Source organism: Lontra canadensis, unplaced genomic scaffold (assembly GCF_010015895.1).
Source record: "Lontra canadensis isolate GAN:19392208 unplaced genomic scaffold, GSC_riverotter_1.0 scaffold82, whole genome shotgun sequence".
Classification (NCBI taxonomy): Eukaryota; Metazoa; Chordata; class Mammalia; order Carnivora; family Mustelidae; genus Lontra; species Lontra canadensis.
Genome location: NW_022631076.1, coordinates 1,701,154 through 1,716,361, shown reverse-complemented (window position 1 = coordinate 1,716,361; position 15,208 = coordinate 1,701,154). Strand labels below are relative to the sequence as shown.

Below are 15,208 nucleotides of genomic sequence, written 5' to 3'. Positions count from 1 at the left end.
ACTGTTTCCCCACCTGGCTGCACCAGTTTGCCTTCTGGCCAACAGTGCAGGAGGGTCCCCCTTTCTCCGCATCCTCGCCAACACTTGTTGTTCCTTGTGTTGTCGATCTTAGCCCTCCTGACAGGTGTGAGGTGGTATCTCATCGTGGTTTTGATTTGCATTTCCATGAGGATCAGTGATGTTGAGCATCTTTTCATGCATCTCATTTCACTCATATGTGGAATTTAAGAAACAAAACAAAGGAGCAAAGGGAAAAAAGAAAGAGAGAGGCAAACCAAGAAATAGACTCTTAACTACAGAAATGGTTACCAGGGGAAGGTGGGTAGGAGGATGGGCTATAGAGGTTATGGGGATGCAGGGGTGCTGTGGTCGTGATGAGCACGGGGTCATATGTGGAAGTGTTGAATCAATATATTGTATACCTGAAACTAATATCACACTGTATGTTAACTCACTGGAGTTCAAATAAAAACTTAAAAAGGAAAACCCATAGGTTTCTTGGAACAAGGTTGGAGCTATGTATATGAACTTACGTTTGTCATTGGTTTTTCCTGTACAACCCAGGTGATTTTTCCAGCAGAGCTCCAGCCCTGGTGCGTGTGTTCCCTCCTTGCTAGAGAGAGTCGCTCTCCAACTTTGCACAAGCCCTCCTAAGTGGGCAGCTTCAGGCTCTCCATCTGAAAGAGGACATTGATTCTCCTTAGCAGATTTTCCAAACCCGTATACTTGGAGGTCAAGTGACCGTTGACAAGTGCACACCCCCATGACTTCCTCCCACACCCCCACCCTGGCAAGATCACATTGAACTATTCAGGGAAAGTTTTTACTGAATGCAAGGAGAACATGACCCTCCTGCATTATTTATTAGGGGCTAACAATACCCATCATATGTAAAATGTATTTGAAAATAAATTCGTGATGTTAGGAAACAGCAGTGGTCCCAAGCCTATTAGGATCTCTGACACATACATGAAAACACATCATGGTCTTTTTTTTTTTTAAGATTTTATTTATCTATTTGACAGAGATCACAAGTAGGCAGAGAGGCAGGCAGAGAGAGATGGGGAAGCAGGCTCCTTGCTGAGCAGACAGCCTGATGCGGGGCTTGATCCCAGGACCCCGAGATCATGACCTGAGCCGAAGGCAGAGGCTTAACCCACTGAGCCACCCAGGCGCCCCACACATCATGGTCTTACCTTTCCTGTGAGGCTGGGAATTGACCATGAGACAACTTCACAAAGAAAACAAATATCTTTAACCTTTTATTTACCATTAGCTCTCTGGGCAGTACATCTACCATTAAGTAAGTCTTGGAAAACCATTTGAAATTATAAATTCCTAAACTTAACTGCTAATTTTTTAAAGATTTATTCCTTTCTGAGAGAGAGCGAGCATGGGTGGGGAGGGGCAGAGGGTGAGAGAATCTTAAGCAGATTCTGCACTGAGCGCAGAGCCTGGCTCAGGGCTCAAGCTCACGACCCTGAGATCATGACCGGAGCCGGAATCAAGAGTCAGACACTTAACTGACCGTGCTATCCAGATGCCCCTAACCTTACCTTCTTATACACCTTTTTTCTTCCTTTTCTATGAAGGGAGAAAGAATATTTACATTTACTAAGCACCTACTGTGTTCCAAGTGCTACAGCTGGCCTCCTGATGTCCGGAGTGGTGGGCATTCCTACCCCCATTTTAGACATGAGGGAGATGAGGAAACGGAGACTCAAGGTCATGCAGCCGAGAACCAGGTCTCCATTTCAAGCGGAGACTTCTTCTCCGACATTTGACTTTCCCTGGGCAGGAATGGGAAGGTTTTGGCTTCCGTATCCATCACCACAACAGGGCTACATAATGCGAGACCACAAAACCAGTAGCACAAAGCCATCAATGTTTATTTTTGCTGCGGTCTGTGGGTCAGCTGGGCGGTTCGGCTGCTCCCGATTTGGGGTGGTCTCAAGCCACACTCCCTCCTGCACCTGCAGTCTGCTGACCCGGGTGGGTCTGGGCTCGTTGCGTGGCCACCAGGCAGAGTTCCAAGAGCATGAGCAAAGCACATGGCTTCTTGAGGCCTGGGCTCAGAACTGCCACCCTGTCACTTCGGACACATTCTTTCGGCTAAAGCAAACCATCTGGTCAGTCCGGATCCCCAGCAAAGACAAGCAAACGCCATCTCATGCTGGGGGATGGGGGTGGGCATTTGAGTCACATTGCAGGGGGTGTAAATATTGGGAAGGGAAGAATTGAGGCCAATTTTGCCATTAGTCTGCCTCAGTTCCCATTGTGGGGCAGCTCTGCCCCCTTGGGGGCACCTGCTTACTGTAAGCCTCTGCTCCCCCCACCCTGCAAAGCCTGCTCTAGGAGCCTCTCCTCATTTACACTAAGGGGCAGGACAGCTGCACGGAGAATTTATTTTTTTTTTAAGATTTTATTTATTTATTTGAAGAGATCACAAATAAGCAGAGAGGCAGGCAGAGACAGAGAGGGGGAAGCAGGCTCCCCACTGAGCAGAGAGCCCAATGTGAGGCTCGGTCCAGGACCCTGGGATCATGACCTGAGCCGAAGGCAGAGGCTTTAACCCACTGAGCCACCCAGGCACCCCTGCTGCAGAGAATTAAAATGACTCCTTTCCCAAGAGGAAGGAGGGCAGTCAGTCTGGCAGGGGTTCCACCCCCTCTGATTGAGCTAAAGCAGGCGTCCTCAGCATGAGCCAGCAGGCAGAGGGGAGTCTGGGGAGCTGGGGGCAGCAGGCCTTCCAGAGGCAGATAGATCCTTCTCTGCCTACACCGGAGACTGCTGCTCCTTGCCGAGTCCCCTCTGGAGTTGGCGCCCCCTTGCCCAGCCCCAAGCGTCCTGTTTTGCTGTCAGAGCCAGGACTCGCTCCTCTCCAGGGGCTCAGCAGCTCACCTTCCCACCTGCCTCTGCAAAGACCTCTCTGTCCTATGTGCTTGTGGTTTCCAGGGAGGAGTGTTGCAAGGCCAAGGCCATTTCCGCAGAACTCCAGGGCCAAGCTGGCCCACACAGGAAGCTGGAGGGGCACGGAGGTGCTGAGTGGGGTGGAGCAGAGGAGGGTAAGGGAGGGCTAGGGCAGAGGTGGGAAGAGCTGCTTTGTGCCTGGAGGACAGGGACAGGACTGAAAACTCATGAAAAGAGAAGCAACACGCTGGGAAGAAACTTGAGAGACAGGGGTTTACACATCCAATTTGAAAGATCAGAGATAAAAGGACAAGCCAGGGGAGGCGGACGTTTGCACCCCCTGGAGACCAAATCAGGTCCTGCCTGCCCCGTGCCACCTTCCACCAGCGCGTAACTCAGGAGCGCCCCCTAGGATCCTTGTGAGGTGGTGGTCACAGAGCTCCAACCCCAAAGCGTCTTGTCTGGGAGGGAAAAGAAACTCCTGATTCCACTCTCCACTAGGTAGGTGGGATAGGTGTCCTCAAAAGAGGCACCTGCCCGGTGTGGGACTTTGCAGGCAGAACGGGTTGTGTATATTAACACAGGTGTGTATATTAAGCTTACGGGTAACAGCCGATATTTCCATAATTCTTCCTGCCAGAGGAGAGAGGAACAGGTGTCACTGAGAAAAAGAGCATCTACCTTCGGTTTGGGACAGTAAGAGTCACGGTACTAGACAGAGGGAGAGGCCCATGAAGTCAAATCCATCACCAAGGTGGGAAGGTCCTGGGTAGCCGTGTCGGGGTCGGTGAGCTCTTGGGAAAGGAAGGCACAGGGTAACACAACTGGGCTCTGCACTTGGGTCCGTAGGAACTGCCAGGCCCTCGCCCATTTTGGCCTTGCCCTCTGTCAGTTGCCCAAGAAAAGTAAAACTACAAAGTCTTTCATTTCAAGTCTTGGGAGTAGAGCTCACTTCTATGAGATATTTTCCTTTCCCGTCAATTGAGGCCGTTATGCAGGAGCCCGAGCGACCTTCCGGCACTAATTCTGCAGCACACGGTCAGGGCTGAATTCTCCAAAAACAAGTGGGCGTGATCCAGCCCAGACAGAAGAGGTTGTCCAACAGGTGCCTGAATTCATAGGACAAAACCCCACAGTGTGAGGAGCTTCAGGGCCAGAGCAGGGGGTGCCGAGGAGTCGGACCCCTGTCGGCTTCCTCTTACTTCACGGGTTCCTGGAGCACTAGGGAGGCTGGGAAGGGGTCTCTGGGCCTGTGTCCTCACGCCAGCGCCAGTTGTGTCCCCTAAGCAAGTCCCTGAGCCTTCACCCACTCCAAGATGAGAACCTCCTTCTCTACCCCCACATTCCGCTCCAAGATATCATGGGAAGGAGGTTCCGCAAGGGTCCACCCTTCGGCTTCCGCTCAGGCTCACCTTGCTGGGCCTCCAGCCCCCCACGTGAACAGTGACAGCCCCAGGCCAGCCAACAGCCCTTGAGTTCTACGACTCAGGGATGAGGACCCAGTTGTGGTGTGGGATGGGCAGGTGCCTTGAAGGGCTAAAGACAATGCACCCGTGGGGCCAGGTGTCAAGGGATGACAGCAGGTTCCAGGATGACCGCAGCCTGTATCTGCCTGACAGAACCAACTTGTTCCTGCCCCTCTTCCTCTCTACACCCCCCCACATACTCACCGCTGAGGTCACCCACCTGGGATACCGGGCCTTCTCAGGAAAGACCAAAGAGAGGACAAGGCAGGAGGCAAGCCTATGTTTGTAGAGGATACTTGCTCAGATCTGGTTATCAGGAGATTACCGTGCACCACCTTTGATGCAGAATCCTCCCGAGGAAGGCTTGGCACCAGGTGTCCCAGGAGACTGGGGTGGGAAGTCTGTGACCTGGCATGCTGGTTCCCATGTCTCAGGAGGGCCCAGGGAGGTTTGTAAAAGCACAGATTCCAGAACCCTGCCCCACATGGGTGAAAACCAGAATGTCTGGGGGCGGAGCCCCAGAGGCTGCCCTGCGAACAGATCCCCTCTAATGTGACAGCGGCGTGGGTGCTATTTCTGTAGATGAGAAAGACGGAGAGAGGGGCGCCTGGGTGGCTCAGTCAGTTAAGCGTCTGCCTTCGGCTCAGGTCATGGTACCGGGGTCCTGGGATCAAGTCCCCCATCGGGCTCCCTGCCCCCTGCTTATGCTCGCTCGCTCTCTCACTCAAATAAATAAATCTTAGAAAGAAAGAGAACAGAAGGAAGGAAGGAAAGAAAGTTGGAGAGAGGGAAGGACTGGATTCTTACCCTGGGTCTGCATCAGACTTGATATGGGACCTCAGGTCAATGACTTACCCAATCTAGGTCTCTACTGATTTCATTTTAAAATGAAAACAATTCGGGACGCCTGGGTGGCTCAGTCACTGAAGCGGCCGCCTTCAGCTCAGGTCATGATCCCAGAGTCTCGGGATGGAGCCCCACATCCAGCTCCTTGCTCTGCAGGGAGCCTGTTTCTCCCTCTGCCTCTGCCTGCCACTCTGCCTGCCTGTGCTTTCTCTCTGGTAAATAAATAAATAAAATCTTTTAAAAATAAAATAAAAAATAAAAAAATAATTTAAAATGAGAACAACTCTGCCGGCTTCCTCAGGATTCCTGGGGAAATGCAGTAAGAGGGACGGTGAGGAGGGAGCACTTGTCACGCCCTCTTGGACCTCTGCGGTCAGCGTCGTTCCTTCTGTTGGATGAGGAACACAGGCTCTGAGGGGTGAAGCAGTTTACTGGGGTCCCAAGGCCCTGGAGGAGGAGTCCCGCTGTGAATCCAGGCTCCCCTGGCTCCAGAGCTTTCCTTGCCATCAGGGTGCTCCTCTGGGAATTTAGAAGTCAGGTGTGTGCTTGGGAGTCAGCTGTGGCACGTGGACCAGCAGGACTGGCATCACCTGTGAGCTCATTAGAGATGCAGCTTCTGGGGCCCCGCCCCCGGCCGCCTGCCCAGAGTCTCCAGTGACCCCTGGGCGTCTTTAAGGTTGAGAAGCCGTGTTGAGGAGGCTTGGAGATTGGACCAGAGAGCGTGAGTCTGAAGATAAGGGTGTGATAAACATACAGAATCCAGCCCAAACGGAAGATCCTGGCAGGGATGAGCGAGGAGGTCGCCTTTAGTGCGATGCACCTGTGAGGAGACAACAGGTGCGCAGCATCTTGGCCTTTTTGCTTCCGTTGCCCGGGAAGCTCGCCTTCTCTGAGGAAGTCCGACCTTCCAAGAGAAAGAGTTTTCATGTGGAAACAAATTGCTTTCATTGGTTTCTGTGTGCGGGAAGGGAGTATATTTCATTTTCAAAGGTACTATATTTTCTTTTATTTTTAAAAAGAAAGAAAGAGGGGCGTCTGGGTGGCTCAGTCGGTTAAGCATCTGCCTTCGGCTCAGGTCGTGATCTCCAAGTCCTGGGATGGAGCCCCATGTTGGGTTCCCAGCTCATTGGGGAACCTGCTTCTCCCTCTCCCTCTGCTTCTCTCCCTGCTTGTGCTCTCTCAAATCAATAAATAAAATCTTAAAAAAAAGGGGGGGGGCGCCTAGATGGCTCAGTGGGTTAAGCCTCTGCCTTCGGCTCGGGTCATGGTCTTAGGGTCCTGGGATCGAGCCCCGCATCTCTGCTCAGCGGGGAGCCTGCTTCCCCACTCTCTCTGCCTACTTGTGATCTCTCTCTGTCAAATAAATAAATAAAATCTTAAAAAAAAAAGAAGAAGAAGAAGAAGAAGAAGAGGAAGAAGAAGAAGAGGAAGAAGAAGAAGGAAAAAATCAGAGAGAAAGCATTTAGCAAAGCAATGTGTCCTCACTTTTCCTGTATTGGGAGTGACTCCTTTACGGCAGGGAGCGCCCCTGGGAAGGAGGGCCAGTTGGGCGAGGGGATGTTTGGCGTCCACAAGATCTTCTCTCTACATGCTGGTCCTCAAGTTAAATTGTAAACCCATCCATGGGAAGGCTATCCCACCCCCACGCCCCCCACCTACTCCAACAGCAGCTCCCCCCACCGCCCACCCACACAAGCTACTCCCTGCCAAAGGTCACGCCCTGACCCGGGGCTCAGATGTCAAACTGGCAAACCAGGGCTACAAGGTGTGGGAAGACATCCAGGCAGCACCCAGAGTGCTCACTCTGGGGTGGGGGGTATCAGTGCAGCACAAAGGAATGTCCAGTAGGGTTTGATGCAAGAAGGAGCGTCTCTGTTCCCTCCTTGCCTTTCCCGGGTTAGCTCTGTCGATGCTGCCCGACGCCCCTGGGTGAGCTGGGCTTTCTTTCCAGCGACTTGAGCAGGTGTTCTCATGTTCACATTTTTGGGGCGCCTGCGTGGCTCAGTGGGTTAGGCCTCTGCTTTCAGCTCAGGTCATGATCCCAGGGTCCTGGGATCGAGCCCCGCATTGGGCTCTCTGCTCAGCAGGGAGCCTGCTTCCCCCTCTCTCTCTGCCTGCCTGTCTACTTGTGATCTCTCTCTCAATCTTGTCAAATAAATAAAATAAATAAATAAAATCTTTTCTAAAAAAAGTCATGTTCACATTCTTGACGGGCAAGCCCCATGTTATTTCGCCTGTCTGAGGCTGTTTTCTGAGACCCAGATCGGTCGGTGAAGTACACAGACCCCCTGAAAGAGTCCAGGCATCACGTGACCTCGGCATCCCAGGCATTCCATGAGGTCGATGGCTCCCAAACGGGCCAGTTGTGAACATTCCGCAGACCTGCTCCCTGCCTTCCAGGCACTTGTAGGCTAAGGCAGAGATAGCGACACATCGGTTAATTAATGTCCCCTTTAGTCGGGCTGCTTCTGCCGCCCCCAGCCCTGTCCTCTTGTACCGGCTTCACCTCAAACTACCCGGAGTGAAGTGGGCTCAACCAATTTCTTTGGGTCTTTCCCTCCTTGTTTTGTTTTTGTTTCGTTTTTCCATAGTTTTTCAAAAGTCTGGAAGAAGGGGATTTGGGTTGGGATGATACCATCGTTCTGTCATTTCTACCTTCGTTCTGTTAACAATTTTTGGAATCACATGCGTAGAAGCTTTGATTTTGAAAAAATAAGGGACTTTGAAGTTTTGACTCCAAAAAGTCCTTTCAGCTCAGTCGTGCACACTTCTAGAAGCTGAATATGAAAGAGGAACTGCCTGCCCAGGCTCCCGCTGGGGACCTGGAGTCCTCACTCTTTTCGCAGTGCCTGATTTCAGAGATGAAGAATTTTTTAAGGGTGTTCTGGGAGGCAGGGGGCTGCCACTGGTTTAAAAGCAGACCGCCGAGAGCCGCCCCGTCGTTCTCCCCTTCCTCCCTCCTCCGTTCCCTGGTGCCTTCCATCACCCGGAGGCGAACGGGGAAGGCTGGTTATTGACAGCTGGGCAACGCGCACGATAAAGTTTAACGGTTTACATCCCCTTGTACGACTCTGTCAATGTTTTCAATGGCTCACCTTCTCAGGGGCTGGTTCTCACACTCGTACTGACTCCCTCCTTCTTCTCTTTTCCCTTCAAGCGTGCAAACGCAAAGAGCAAGAACCAAACAAAGACAGGAACAATTCCCAGAAGAAATCCCGCCTGGTGTTCACCGACCTCCAACGCCGAACACTCTTTGCCATCTTCAAGGAGAACAAACGCCCGTCCAAAGAGATGCAGATCACCATTTCCCAGCAGCTGGGCCTGGAGCTTACGACGGTCAGCAACTTCTTCATGAACGCCCGCCGCCGCAGCCTGGAGAAGTGGCAGGACGATCTGAGCACAGGGGGCTCCTCGTCCACCTCCAGCACTTGTACCAAAGCGTGATGGAAGGACTCTCGGGTGGGCAAAGGTCCCCTCCAGGTGAGGACAACCGACACAAAAGAAAACACAAAGGAAAAAGACACCGGATTCTTAGCTGGGGCCCTTCACTGGTGATTTGAAAGCACAATTCTCTTGAAAAGAAACTTCTATTCTAGCTGTAATCATAGGCCAGGTGTTCTTTTCTTGTTTTGTTTTTCATGGCTACGGAGTCCAAGTGCAAGCTGAAAATGAATCTCTTTGAACCGGACATTGTCCTCTGAGCATGCTAAGCATCCCAGAGATCCAAAGGGGGGGCCTTCCTGGAGCTGGTTGATTTCAGCATGGTGTTAGCCAAGCCCAGGATCTCTTCAGGTGTCAACAGTCCCACTTGGGGCCCTGTTGCAGTCCGAGTTCCCACGTGTCACGTGGGAATTTGGCCCATGTAAGGATTCTGAGTTTGGGCTCCCAAGATGCTACCATGAGAGATTCTTCTAGCAACAAGAATGACCTCATTTGCTTTCCCAGTGCTTAGCCTCATCATGCCACAGTATACCAAAGTTCACAGCCATAACATAAAAAACATCAGAATGATAATTCCTGAGCACAACTTTTAAATACGGAAATTAAAAAAAAAAAAATCCGAGGACCTGTTTTTCCAACTCAGGCATCATTCCATTGAATGGTTTGGAAAGCTTTAAGTTGATCCAGTTTACGATTTTCTTTTCCTTACCTCCTGGAAATCTCATGTGGTCTTGGATCCATCAAAAAAAAAAAAAAAATCAGTTCTCTTGAGCTCAACATATCAAGCACAACATAGATAAACAGAGAAGTAAGGAAGGTTCTGGATTCACCGCATCTGGGTTTTCAAGACGCTGATTGTGAAGTCATTAGGGAATCGTTAGGAATATGGCTTCAAGCACATTTTGCAGTTTGCTACAAATTCTGTTTGTACACAATGCAGACGCACACTCAGGAGGCCAATTTAACTGTTACGGTACATGGAGCAAATGCAGCATTTTCAAAGATCTAGATTGTTTTAGGTCATCGATGTGTCCTTCTTGGTTAGTAGAGTCACCTGGTTCCTCTCACTGTGCATTAACACAAATCATTCTCGCTCTTTCGCATTTCGGTTGTTTCCTCATCCATCCCATTGGTAGGGCCGTTTTTCAGTGTTTTCTAGCTAGGAAATTAAAAAAAAAAAAAAGTAATTCAAACCACCATACATGTTACTCATGAGGGTCATCTAGTCCCAAATCTCTTCCATGGTCCAATCACCCTTGCAAAACCGCAGAGTAAATCTGGAGAAAACACAGCACACCAAAGAAGCAGAATACTGCAAACCAAAGACATTTCTTACTTGCCATTTTCTAGCCTAAAAATACTGTGATTACTTTTAGAAATCAGAAAACCTCTGCAACTCCAAATGGCATCCAGCTCTTGCATTTGGCTCACCATCGGGCTGAGCAGACCGGCTAGCCCAGCCACCCAGGGAGTGGCTTAGCCACGCCAGCTCTGGTTCCTGGCTGCCACCTTCCCACAGCACGTGGAAGAGCGCCCGCAGAACTCTGGGAGATGCGAAGGTCACGATGTGCGTATTTACCAGTGAATGGCCCCAGGTGGGCCCCATGGGGTGTTCGAAGCAAGCCAAACGCTGCAATGATTCTTTACAGACACTTGAGACTGACTTTTTTATGAATTACTTAATCGAAACCAAAGAAACTTTTTCTGCACCTACTTCTGCAACAAACAAAACTGTTCCATTAAAATGAATAGATAAATAAATACGTAAATCAGTGAACATCACCATCACCAAGAAGGAAGCACGCCAGAAAAAAAACAAAAAACAAAAAAACAAAAAAACAGCGAGACACACTGTGTGTAAACAGACCTCTTGGGACATTTTTTGGAAGCAGATTTTAAAGAAAGGGTTGAGGCAGGAATAGATATAAGGAACAGCCTCGGTGGCTCCTGCTTCATTTGACAACTCATCGGTAATCGTAAAGTTGAAGATTGTCTTTAATTTGTGCCTATGCAGTTTTTCAAAAGAACATGGAACAGAACAACAGAAACCTCAACAGCTACAATACCAAAGACGAGGATTTCTCACATCTTTTGTTTCAGTTCAGTATCTCCTCTTGTCTGGCTAAAATACTAATAGCGTCATTGATCTGTGTAAAGGTAATCAATTTTGTTTCTGAGCAACAAAAGGCAAGGGCCATTGATTTGATTTTATTGTTTCCCTTTAATTTTGTTTTCTGGCTTTCTGCCCCAACCTGGAGTCTCCCAGAAGGTTCCATGGACTCCAAGTTTCAGATGTTGGGATACTGATCTGTTTCCTCTACTCCTCGGAGCAAGGGGAATGATGTCACTTGAATGTTCTTTGCTTATCCCTTAGACTTGGTTCCTTCTATGTTCAGAGTCTCAGCATCAGGGGAGGGAAGGGGAGTGAGGGTCAGGGTTAGGGGTCTTGGTGACACATGCTCTCCTGAACCACAGAACCAAAGAATTTATAGAGGAATCAACAGCCTCATTTTCCTGTGATTGCTACATCCTAATGGCTTCATTTGCAGGTGGGGGGGGGGGAACGTAAAAATAATTGCCAGTTTCTACTTTTCTATTAGCTTTTTAAAATTCAGCTGTAAAGTTGCATTTCTAAAGAAAGAGATATATATATAATATATGAATACATATATAGATTCAACTTGACATTGGTGATGACCCCAGATTCTTGCTGTCCAAGTCCATGTCTGGTTTGATCAACTGCTTCATTTATTAGGCCTTAGTTCCGAGTTTTGCTCGTTTCTCATGCCATCCCAGAGTCCGTTTTCCACTGTGGGTGATTTGGGGTACTCCTATTTCTGTGAAAATTCCCAGGAAAGTTGAAAGTCAAGCATTTCAGCGTTTAACCTGTTGATAAATGGACTCGTGGCACAAATGAGCTTTATTTGTATTTGGAGTCAGCTCTAGACGAATGCCTCAACCACCATCAAGGTGTCGAGTGAGGTCTGTCCATGAGACCTGGCCCACCCGTGGGCCAGGGGGGAGCTTGTCTTCTGTAACTGCTGGGAAGCCTCGGGGGGTCCAGTCCCACTAGCTGTGGAGATGAGGCCAGCCCAGAAATCTCTCCAGGAGCCACCCTGTCCCATCAGGGTTTGCTGATCTCCTCAGGGAGCAGGTCCACCAAAGGGACTTCTCGTAGGGGAAGTCCAGCTCCTGTTGGAATGGCTGATCGGGTTTCCTCAGGGCGGCCGTTCCCTGGTGTTTTGACCAGCCTGTGTGCAACCACGGCTGGCACTGGAGTGAGGCAGCGGTACCGACCGGGGGCTTGTCTCCATCCTGGAGGGAAAATGCAAAGCAGGATTTGGGGAGAAGCCCAGCGTCCTGCTCCCCAGAACCCAATCATCCGTGGTGCCACCTTCTCGCTCCCCACCAGCGAGGGAGATGGGGGTCTCCCTTTGCAGGGACAGCAGCCGCAGAGCTGGGAAGGAATGCGACTCTCTGTGGCTCTTGTATTCCATCCTACTTTGGGATGTCCCAGGACTTTGCCCTGTATCCTTTTGTCTCTTCTCGTATCCCATGTTTCCTTTGTCAAACGACGGAGAAAAGAGTGTACTTCTGCCGGGGAATGCTCCCAGTCGGTGATTTCTACATAAAATCCTTGTGACTTGCGGCCAATATTCTGGAGATTGGATTGAGGGAACAGACCTGCCGGGTTTGGTTAGTAATCCTTCGGCACACTAACCTCACCACTTGGGTTCGGGCACCCCTGAAGATGTCAAAACCCAAAGAGCCTGCCTTTGTGGCCTGAGATTTCAATACCAATAAAAGCTCTTGTAGCCACATCCGCCCCCTTAGTGGTCCCGGTGACCCGAGGAGGACGTCCTAATGTACAAAAGACAAGAACTTCCCTCCAGATGTAAATGTCTCTTACTGGATAATGTCATGCCAGAGAGAGGTGCTTGCTTTTAGACAATTATTCACAGACATGTATGAATACATGCGTGTACACATGTGTATTCATATATGTACATATCAAAATGGTCAGCCCTACAGAATTCCAATTTATGAAAAATCTGAAAAAGAAAAAAACCCTACCAATTAAAAGGTGATGAAATTTGACCCAGTGGGTTTCTTCAAGCATTTCTAAAATTTACTTAAGTTAATAATTTCAGAGAAAATAACCATTTGGACTTAGTTATAGGTGAGGATCTGTTTCTTCAATCCAAGAAAAATTCCAGGTGCACCCTCAGCCATTAGGAACGAAGGGGACACCATGAAGTTCGGGACACTTCTGAACCAAAATTCACACTCTCGAGGTGGCAGAAAGCTAAAGGCTATTGAGTGGGAAAATAATGTTTCTCTATTCCTGGAGGGAAATAGGCTCGCTTTACTTTTGTTTTCAACGTGATTTTGGTACTGGGGACATAATCCTTTCATTCCGGGAACATTTTTAAAAGAGCCAGTCTATTTCATTTTTAAAGGAAAACAGTGACAACAATAAAAACTCCACTCTGATATGTAAAGGCTTTTACAAAATGTAAAATGATAGGTTGTACCCCTTAAAGGTACAGGAGAGAGAAAGAAATGAAGGACTCAGCAGGACGCTTTCTCTGGAGAGATCAGAGCGTCTCCTCCACAGCTTTGCCTACAGGCTCCTGGCAACTGTGGGCATAAGAAATTTAAGCTAATTTTCATCTCTAACTAAAGTGAAATCAAAATTAAGAAGGTAAATCTCTCTCTCACACACACACACACACACACACACACACATATATATATATGCATTTTTATAATTCAGTGTATTTGAAAGCTAAATATACGTACTTTTTAGATGATCCGTCATTTCTTCTTACCTGTGCTGGGCACTAGCCTATTAATGTCAGTAAATTAAAGTTGAACAAATTAAACAAAAAATCATGACCACTTGGTACAGGTGGGGACATGTTCCCACTTTTAAAATGCTGGTAGAATTTCTAAAGTGTCCAATTACCATTACCGCAAGGTCCTGACAATATAACTTTATGGTGAACTCAGATTTTCCACAGGTTGTATAGCAGGAATTTTTAAAAAATATAAAAAGAACAGCCTGAGTCCCAGTGTTGTTGAAGAAGAATGGACTATATTAAGAAGTTGAGAAAAAGAGGTAATATGTGTGGTTAAGGTTTGACCCCAAAGCCCAAAGACAAATCCTATGGAAATAACTAACATGGTTCTTAACCGATCAGAGATTTTTTGTTGTTTTTGTTGCTGCTGCTGCTGCTGGGTGATTTGGACTCGTTAGCCTAACCAGGAGGAGTGAGTAGGAAATGATGGAGAAGGAAGGGATAGGGCTGGTGCGTCCATAACTTTTGAATATTCACATGCAAGACTGGATAGCTTAATACTTTTGTACATTTAGCTAAGACCAAGTCACCTCTAAAACAACAGGAGATTCTAGTTTTCAAATAAGGCCCCAAAATCCTTACTAAAGGAAGAAGGGATGGTTCATTATATAAGTCTCATAAATTAATGACGTTGGCTTTAGATATGGCTGTCCCGATGCCCATTTTCTGCCCAGGATTTATTTCTTCCCAAGGGGGCGGGGAGGGGGGTTTGTTTTAGAAATTTCAGAATTTGTTATTAAATACCAAAATAATTATTAAAATAATATAAGGCCTTACATTGATAGGTTAACACAAAGCCTATCATTGAGGCCGATGGGCTAGTTTGCATGAATCCCACAGGGACCAGAAATGCTCATTGTTCTCAGATACCAAAAGGACTCTGACAGTCTGAGACATGTTAAAGCTAGAGCCCAAGCTGTCCTTATAGGTTTTTGAGTTTGGTTGACTGGGATCAACCAGCTGAGACCTTTTTAGCGGACAAAATGTGTATAGGAAAAAAATACATCGCTACAGGTCTGTTCGTTCCATGGAAGCCTTCCACTCTGCTCCATCTCCAGCAGCAGACGTTTCACAGAGTGTAAACCTCGGGAGATAAGTTTGTCGGAAGCTTCTCTAGTCTGTCAGCGTGGATGAACATGGATTTAGAGACATCTCTCGACAGGTATTCTCACAGCCGTCCTTACAAGCAACCCACATTTCCTGTGGGTGTCAAGACTGTGAACAGACATCGCCATACATAGATACTGTCCCCTGTTGCAACTAATAAATTCAAGTGATCCCTCAACACTGTATATGTATGCGAGACTTCTACAATGTACGTTGCTTTCTTTACTTTATCGTTGAAGACTAAAGTGCAGGAAAGAAAAGTATCCCAGCATCTTCATGGTGTACACTTGAAATTACTTTCATTTGGGCACATCCAAGATAAACTCAACTTTCAAGAAACCTTGGATATTGTTTAATCATCTGTGTGAAAATGACACATCTGCTTGAGGACTACGGTTGAATAGCTTTATTCTGGATCTCTCATAACGACAGCTAAATCCAAAGACCTGGAAAAGGACAAGATAGAAAAAAGAAAAAAAAAAAGGGAAAAAAAGAAAAAAAAAATAGCAAAGTGCAAACTCATAGGAGAAAAGTGGGCTCTGGTTTCCAGGGTTGAGACAATGGGATCTGGTGTGG

The 15,208-nt window shown here is 48.1% G+C and overlaps 1 protein-coding gene across 1 annotated transcript in view; it reads left to right on the top strand.

Annotated features, from left to right (window-relative positions):
* The window catches only part of ONECUT2 (one cut homeobox 2), a 47,117-nt gene extending 36,435 nt beyond the window's left edge, over positions 1-10,682 (top strand). Inside the window, exon 2 of the mRNA XM_032882424.1 lies at positions 8,380-10,682. Within this exon, the coding sequence (XP_032738315.1) occupies positions 8,380-8,666 (287 nt within the window). The 3' untranslated portion in view covers positions 8,667-10,682. The remainder of the gene's footprint in view (positions 1-8,379) is intronic.
* Positions 10,683-15,208: the final 4,526 nt, after the last annotated feature.